This window comes from Pempheris klunzingeri, chromosome 5, assembly GCF_042242105.1.
Source record: "Pempheris klunzingeri isolate RE-2024b chromosome 5, fPemKlu1.hap1, whole genome shotgun sequence".
Classification (NCBI taxonomy): Eukaryota; Metazoa; Chordata; class Actinopteri; order Acropomatiformes; family Pempheridae; genus Pempheris; species Pempheris klunzingeri.
The window spans coordinates 14,767,727-14,774,584 of NC_092016.1; the positions used below are offsets into that span (position 1 = coordinate 14,767,727).

A 6,858-nucleotide genomic window follows, 5' to 3' on the forward strand; every position below is an offset into this window, starting at 1 on the left:
AAGAATAATAAACTTTTTTGTCTCAGAAGAACATCTGTTGTGAATGCTTTCAGCATTTCAGCATTCACACCAATAAACCTTTTGGAACAGAAGAACATGTGTTGTGAATGCTTTCAGCATTCACACCCATTACCATCAAGCACTGTTTTAACATTATCATTAGAAAAACTGTGTTTGAAAGTAATAAACCTTTATATCTTTACATATTATTTTAGGTTATTGGCAAAGATTTTATCTTTATAAATAATACATGTGTAAGATAAAATTGGCAACACTGCACTAAGTTTAACAACTTACTGTCTTGCTCTTATGCTGTTTGATTGCTACTGTTTGCACATGTAATTTCAAACACATGAAATTTGTCATCTAAGTGCCTATAATCCGTTTATTTTAAGATTAATAATAATAATAATGGGTTTTCCTAATCAAATTGTAGACTGAGGATGATGAGCTGGAACTGGTATTGGCCCTGTCTCTTCTGGAAATGCAAGATCACCAGCTGTCAACGCCCAGCCAAGAGCCCCGACTTCCACAGCCTGAAGACAAACTGGATCAGAGAAGCTCTGCTCAGTTGACTTTGGTATCTCAGCCTCAGGAAGGCAAACACATCCAGCTAGCAGCTGTAGGCAGCAGGAGAGAAAACACCAACTCGCCACAAAGTGGACCATGGGTCAAGGTGAGCCCACCACAGACAAGTCAAGAGACTAAGCTTCAGAAAAGCCCACAAGTTATCAAATATAATAAGGAGAAGCCAGACACAAGTCAGACTGTGTGCGTCTCCAGCCCATCTGGCTCATTTTTCAAGCAGGACACGTTTGAAGAAGGTGACCAAATGATGGATGAGATTCAATCAGAGAAACCAAAACGGCCTAAGAACAGGCGACAGCGGCGCAGAGCTGCTGGCCAGCAGGTTGTAGGTTTGCCTTCTTCTCCATCAGCACCACCACCAGTACTGCTGTGGTTCAGGAGGGACTTGCGACTTTGTGACAACCCTGCTCTCATTGGCTCATTGGAGGTTGGTGCACCTGTCATCCCCGTCTTCATCTGGAGCCCCGAAGAGGAGGAAGGACCTGGGATCACGGTGGCTATGGGAGGAGCTTGTAAGTTGACAGAAGGGTCAGTGATTATGGCATCACTGGCCTTCTACTGGCTGTGCTTGCCATATAACTTTTAACTAACTAAAGTTTAGAAATGTACAAGTCTCCTGACTGTTGTCCAACGATATCTTTTCTTTTTAAACAGGTAAATACTGGCTTCATCAAGCACTGTCTTGCTTCGGTTCATCTCTGGAGCACATTGGCAGCCATCTTATCTTCCTCAAGGCAAACAGAGCGGGGAATGAACCCGGATCTTCTCTGCGTACCCTTAAGGAGCTAATAAAGGAGACAGGGGCAAGAACAGTCATGGCTAATGCCGTCTATGAGCCCTGGCTGAAAGAGAGAGATGGTGTGGTGGTGTCAGCCCTCCAGAAAGATGGTGTTGAATGCAGAATTTTTCACTCTTACTGTCTCAGAGACCCTTACTCTGTCACCACTGAGGGTGTGGGACTCAGAGGTTAGTAATGACAAAATGAATTGCTTAAACATTTGTGGATAATGTTAAAGCTAGAAATATGTATAGTAATACTTGTAGCTTGGCAGTAAGTTATTTTTATGGTATTTCTTTCTCTTGATTTAGGAATAGGCTCAGTGTCTCACTTCATGAGCTGCTGTAGACAGAACCCAGGATCTGCGGTAGGGGTTCCCCTGGATGCTCCTGTATCTCTCCCCACACCTGCCCACTGGCCTCAGGGTGTCTCTTTGGACACGCTAAGCTTGGCACGCATGCCCCGCAGGAAGGATGGCACAACGGTTAGTAACCACAGCAGAGCAGTCCTGCAGGGCAGAGCTACAGCCCAACATACACTTAAGATTAGATCATAAAGTCCATCAATATTTTCTTGTGTTCATTTTGGCATTTAGATTGACTGGGCAGCTAACATTCGTAAATCCTGGGATTTCAGTGAAGAAGGAGCACATGCACGGCTAGAGGCCTTTCTTCATGATGGTGAGACACATTACGTGCACATTCTAAACATATTATACACTGTGTTTGGGGGGATGTTAAAACGTGTGATATTGATCTAACACTCTTGCTTCTCCCACTTGTCTTAGGTGTGTATAGATATGAAAAAGAATCAGGCAGGGCGGACGCCCCAAATACCAGCTGTCTGTCTCCCTACCTTCACTTTGGTCAGCTAAGCCCACGCTGGCTCTTGTGGGATGCCAAAGGAGCTCGCTGTCGACCCCCAAAGTTCCAACGCAAACTGGCCTGGAGAGATTTAGCTTACTGGCAGCTAACACTGTTTCCTGACCTCCCATGGGAATCCCTCAGACCTCCATACAAGGTAGAATCTGGTTACAGACTTCTTGGTAGCACATTAACATAAAGCTAAGTGTTACACATAAATGCAAAGAAAGAAATACCTTAAGTTGAACCACCCCTTCATTTTCTTCATCGATAATTACAGAGAACTTTGTCAATTAGAAAGCATCTTCTCTCTGGTGTTTTGCAGGCTCTGCGGTGGAGCAGTGATCGTGGTCACCTGAAGGCCTGGCAGCGAGGTCGAACAGGCTACCCTCTGGTGGACGCGGCCATGAGGCAGCTGTGGCTGACAGGCTGGATGAACAACTACATGAGACATGTGGTGGCGTCTTTTCTCATAGCGTATCTCCACCTGCCCTGGCAAGAAGGCTATCGCTGGTTCCAAGTGAGATGTGCATGCATTCAGGCTCAAAATGCACTCACATAGACATCATATACAGCAACACACAGTGCGAGAAGAACTACTTGCTGACTGTATCCAACATTGACATGTGTTTAGGACACCCTAGTGGATGCAGATGTTGCCATAGATGCTATGATGTGGCAGAACGGGGGCATGTGTGGCCTGGATCACTGGAACTTTGTGATGCACCCCGTCGATGCTGCAATGACCTGTGACCCCTGTGGCAGCTATGTTAGGAAATGGTGTCCTGAACTTGCAGATCTGCCCGATGAGCTTATTCACAAACCTTGGAAATGTCCGGCGTCTATGCTTCGACGTACTGGTGAGGAAAATTATAAGGCAGTGGGGTCATCTGTTGGCTTCTTAATATTAATTATGTCCAAGAGTTGCAGGTCAAACAAAACATGCTACCAACAGTATACAGTTCCACAACGTAATATATAAATCTCCTCTCCTTTCTATCCTCACGGTTTAGGTGTGGTGTTTGGCCAGACATATCCTGGGCGAATAGTTACTGACCTGGAGGAGCGGAGGAGTCAGTCTCTGCAAGATGTAGCTCTGGTGCGGAAACAGTTTGGGCAGTTTGTAGACAAGCGCTCAGGCTGTGACTTGGTGCCCCTGCCCCCACGCCTGGTCTCTGAGGCTCTGGGATTATCACACAGCAACGGTGTCGTGACAGAAGGGAAGCAGTTCCTGTTGCCTGTTATCACCCGCATGGAATTCAAACACCAGCTAGACGATCCAGATGCAGACGCCGCCTCAAATCCATACAACGCTGTTCTAAAAGGATATGTGAGCCGCAAGAGGGACGAGACCATTGCCTTCCTTAATGAGAGAGACTTTACTGCCAGTGTCATGCATGAGGGAGTCCAGAGGAAGGAGCGGCTGGAGAGTGACTACCGCAGAATAGAGGGACTCCCTCGGCCGCCAGCACCTCAGGGCAGGGCCAGACGAACGCCAACAGCCAAGGACAGGTTTTCTGTAGTACCTGGTGGGTCGGTCACCTCACTCAGGTGACCCTGAGTTCAAAACTGAAGGTTTGTAGGTTCAAACAGTTACTTTAAGCGCACAAAAATGTTACAAAGGACAATGAGGCAAGAACAGGCCTAAAAGTCTTCTCTTCAAATCCACACTGGACCGAAAGATGTAGATCAAGTGACGAAGTTATTTGTGTTGGTCTTTTTTTAAATCTATTCTAGATTATGCAAATTACTAAATATGCATACAGCATTTATATTATTTGACACTAACATAAGGTGAAGTGTATCACCTGTTCAATACCTCATGTGACAAGCTGTAATTTTTAAGATGCCGCTCAAATTTGTAATATAAAAAGGTGGAACTTTGAGAAATAAAAAATAACTAAGAAAACACAATGTTTGAGGAAATGTTTATTTTCTAATTTACAGGTCCCATGTTTACAATGTAGTTGTCATACATGCAGTGTAGACCAACATTATTATTAATACCATAAAGACCAAAGTGCTTTTTTCAGTCTAACAATGTCTACAACAGAGACTCAAGTTTCCCTTTGACTGAAATGTTGCTGGAATAACTTCTACTGACCGTGAGTCTCAATCTCATCTGTTTGGGGATTTGAGGCTGCAACAGCTCAACATGGGATGTTTAGTCAGTGCAGATTGACAGGTCCCCTAAAGTCAGTCTTTAACAGTAGATAAAGGATTCCTAATGTTCACAGCTCTACAACACTGGCAGGTCAGCGACCTGGAGCTCTTGAGCTCCACTGGTGGATGCTAAGCATAGCATTGTAACTGACACAGGCACAACTTGTGGATCTCCCTGCCAGTAGTATTTAAAAAAGGAGAAAGGGAGTGCAGCGCTTGTTAGGAGGCCTCAGGTTAGTCCTCAATGGAGCGGATGTATCTCTCATAGGCTGCTTCATCCATTAGTGAATCAAGCTCAGCAGGGTTGGCAATGGTCATCTTCATCAGCCAGCCTATAGTGAATAGGTTAAAATATGACAATGACATGTGACAATAAAGTCTTTGAATCTTGAATCTTTGAAAATGGTTAGCAGTAATTGATGTAGATCAGGTGTGGAGTTAAGACGCCTCACACATAAATACAAGAAACGCATTACGCGATTATGGTTAATTTTTTACAAACAAAATAAGAAAACAAGGTTAAAGATATTAATTTCAATGACAAACTGTCTACAGTGCCTGCCCTCTACATTATGTTGCATTACTGCCATCTACTGGGAAGCAACGAAGCTGGGAAGCAGTTTTCCTTAAAGCTCAGGGCCCATAACTGTGAAGAATTATGGTTGGTAAAACAGTAAAAATGTTTTATCAACATATATATATATATTTTTTTTTCATTCATTACTGGATTAAAGTTTTTGGAATAAGTACAGGCAAAAATCTGGTAGAAAAAAATCTGAGTTGAGTATGAGACTTTTTTGCCATTTGGCCATTGTAGTGACTCCAATCACTCTAATCAACAGCTTTCTTCTGCAAGATACATACCAGTCAAAACATAACTGCAGTAACAGTTTTAAGAGGTAAACAAAGATTGGTGTGAACGTACAAATTGTGCAAATGACTATACACTCCAGAGGGTTGTTCTAGTCAAAGATCATCAACTTTACTTCTGTTTAAACTCTCAGATTAGCCAGATTTTTTTTTTTGCTTCTTTCACTTTTCAATGCCTTCTTCAAGTAAGAGAATGATCTACACGGACTCTACAATGTATATTTATGTGCGTGCGTACCATCTTTGTAGCAGGATTTGTTGACCAGACCAGGTTTGTCTGCCAGTAGTGTATTGACCTCAACAACTTCTCCAGTCAAAGGGGAGTAGAGCTCACTGGCTGCCTTTACACTTTCCAGAGCTCCAAACTCATCTGTAACGGTAAATGTCAAAAACACGTGCATTTACATCAGAGTTAGGTTAGATTTCAGAAGTAGGGCAACTACACAAAGGGAAATATTGTTGTTATGTTAACTCTAATCAAGGTGGGTGTTTTGTGGCATGACAGCATCCATATACGTTTACTCATCCATGGGTCTTGCTTTAAAATGCAGACTTTTTTATGTAGCCAAACATGTTGATATCCATGGAGGAAAATTAAACTGCAAACAACAATAGAGAATTTCTTATTTTCCCAAACAAGCAAAATACCTATATCACATTCTGTGGGTGATTTTTACACCCCTGGGTGGCACCAACCAAAGAGTGCCTACCTGTAAGTAATGGTGCCATTAACAAAATCAGATAATCAATCATAAGTTTGTTGATCAAACAAGTTGAGGCGTTTGTATTTCGTTTGCTCACTAGTCAGATGTGTTGCAGCCTACACGGCCATGGGGGAAATGATTTAAACTTAAACACGACACGAAATCAGGCTTTACTCACTTTATATCAGTCCTTACCGAGTGGATACTACACAGTAAGATAGACCCACACTGTCCTGAACCTCTTACCTTGCTGAGCCAGCTGCGTTCCCACGTCTGGCAGTCCACAGTAAACTACATCTCCCAGAGCCTCCTGCAAGCGGCAGAAAGCAAGGTCAAAGGTAGCAGCAAAAACATTTAGCCTAGTGCGTGCCTGTGCATGTACATGTGTGTTTGTGTGGGTAAACAAGCACATCCGGGGAACTTACTTGAGCAAAGTTGCTGATACCGACAGTCCCAACGCCGTCGTCTTCTACTCGAATCCATTCGTGCTTGTCTGTGAATTTAAGTGCTGCAAAATAACACAACAGACTCAGAAAACACAGAGTCTCCCGCAAGGAGAAGAGTTTGCAGTATTTTGTAATCCTCGCCCAGCAGGAGAAAAGCAAACAGACATGCAGCAGAGTCGTCAGCTCCCGTTGTCCTTTTCTCTAGCTAACGTTACCCTCTAGCTACCGAAAATGTTAGCTAACATGCTACGTCAAAACACATCCAAACAGGGGGGATACCTGCTGTTAATCGGCTAGAAGAGGCTAGCCTTCTTCCAAAATAAGGTTTAGATGCCAGCCGCAGCGGAGAAAGTGGTGCCGAGCGGGTGAGTAAAGGCAAAACTGTGAAAAAGTTGGAAGACAGGGAGCGGATGAGCCCACAGGCGGCCATATTTGTCGCTTACTGA

At 43.7% G+C, this 6,858-nt stretch overlaps 3 protein-coding genes across 3 annotated transcripts in view; 2 read left to right on the plus strand and 1 right to left on the minus strand.

Annotated features, from left to right (window-relative positions):
* Positions 1 to 930, plus strand: part of lmf2a (lipase maturation factor 2a) — a 141,639-nt gene extending 140,709 nt beyond the window's left edge. The window contains exon 15 of the transcript XR_011584323.1: positions 918 to 930. The gene's annotated coding sequence lies outside the window, so the exon portion shown is untranslated. The remainder of the gene's footprint in view (positions 1 to 917) is intronic.
* Positions 931 to 1,503: 573 nt separating this feature from the next.
* On the plus strand, positions 1,504 to 4,015 carry LOC139201662 (deoxyribodipyrimidine photo-lyase). Its single transcript, XM_070831048.1, has 7 exons — positions 1,504 to 1,554; positions 1,678 to 1,850; positions 1,962 to 2,046; positions 2,154 to 2,386; positions 2,555 to 2,749; positions 2,864 to 3,089; positions 3,243 to 4,015. The coding sequence occupies exons 2-7, from the start codon at positions 1,701 to 1,703 to the stop codon at positions 3,782 to 3,784; spliced, it is 1,431 nt and encodes a 476-aa protein (XP_070687149.1). The 5' UTR covers positions 1,504 to 1,554; positions 1,678 to 1,700; the 3' UTR covers positions 3,785 to 4,015.
* A 141-nt stretch (positions 4,016 to 4,156) lies between these two features.
* On the minus strand, positions 4,157 to 6,853 carry LOC139201554 (glycine cleavage system H protein, mitochondrial-like). The gene is made up of 5 exons (XM_070830903.1): positions 6,692 to 6,853; positions 6,392 to 6,474; positions 6,213 to 6,276; positions 5,501 to 5,632; positions 4,157 to 4,724 (listed from the first exon to the last, which is right to left on the minus strand). The coding sequence occupies exons 1-5, from the start codon at positions 6,840 to 6,842 to the stop codon at positions 4,627 to 4,629; spliced, it is 528 nt and encodes a 175-aa protein (XP_070687004.1). The 5' UTR covers positions 6,843 to 6,853; the 3' UTR covers positions 4,157 to 4,626.
* Positions 6,854 to 6,858: the final 5 nt, after the last annotated feature.

Excerpts from the sequence above, each read along its gene's own strand:
- LOC139201662 (XM_070831048.1), top strand. The coding sequence starts at position 1,701 with ATGAGCTGCTGTAGACAGAACCCAGGATCTGCGGTAGGGGTTCCCCTG. Across the intron at positions 1,851-1,961 it reads GCAGGAAGGATGGCACAACG|ATTGACTGGGCAGCTAACAT; the intron begins GTTAGTAACCAC and ends TTTGGCATTTAG. Across the intron at positions 2,750-2,863 it reads AAGGCTATCGCTGGTTCCAA|GACACCCTAGTGGATGCAGA; the intron begins GTGAGATGTGCA and ends ACATGTGTTTAG.
- LOC139201554 (XM_070830903.1), bottom strand. The coding sequence starts at position 6,842 with ATGGCCGCCTGTGGGCTCATCCGCTCCCTGTCTTCCAACTTTTTCACA. Across the intron at positions 6,475-6,691 it reads TTCTAGCCGATTAACAGCAG|CACTTAAATTCACAGACAAG; the intron begins GTATCCCCCCTG and ends GTTATTTTGCAG. Across the intron at positions 6,277-6,391 it reads GTATCAGCAACTTTGCTCAA|GAGGCTCTGGGAGATGTAGT; the intron begins GTAAGTTCCCCG and ends TGCCGCTTGCAG.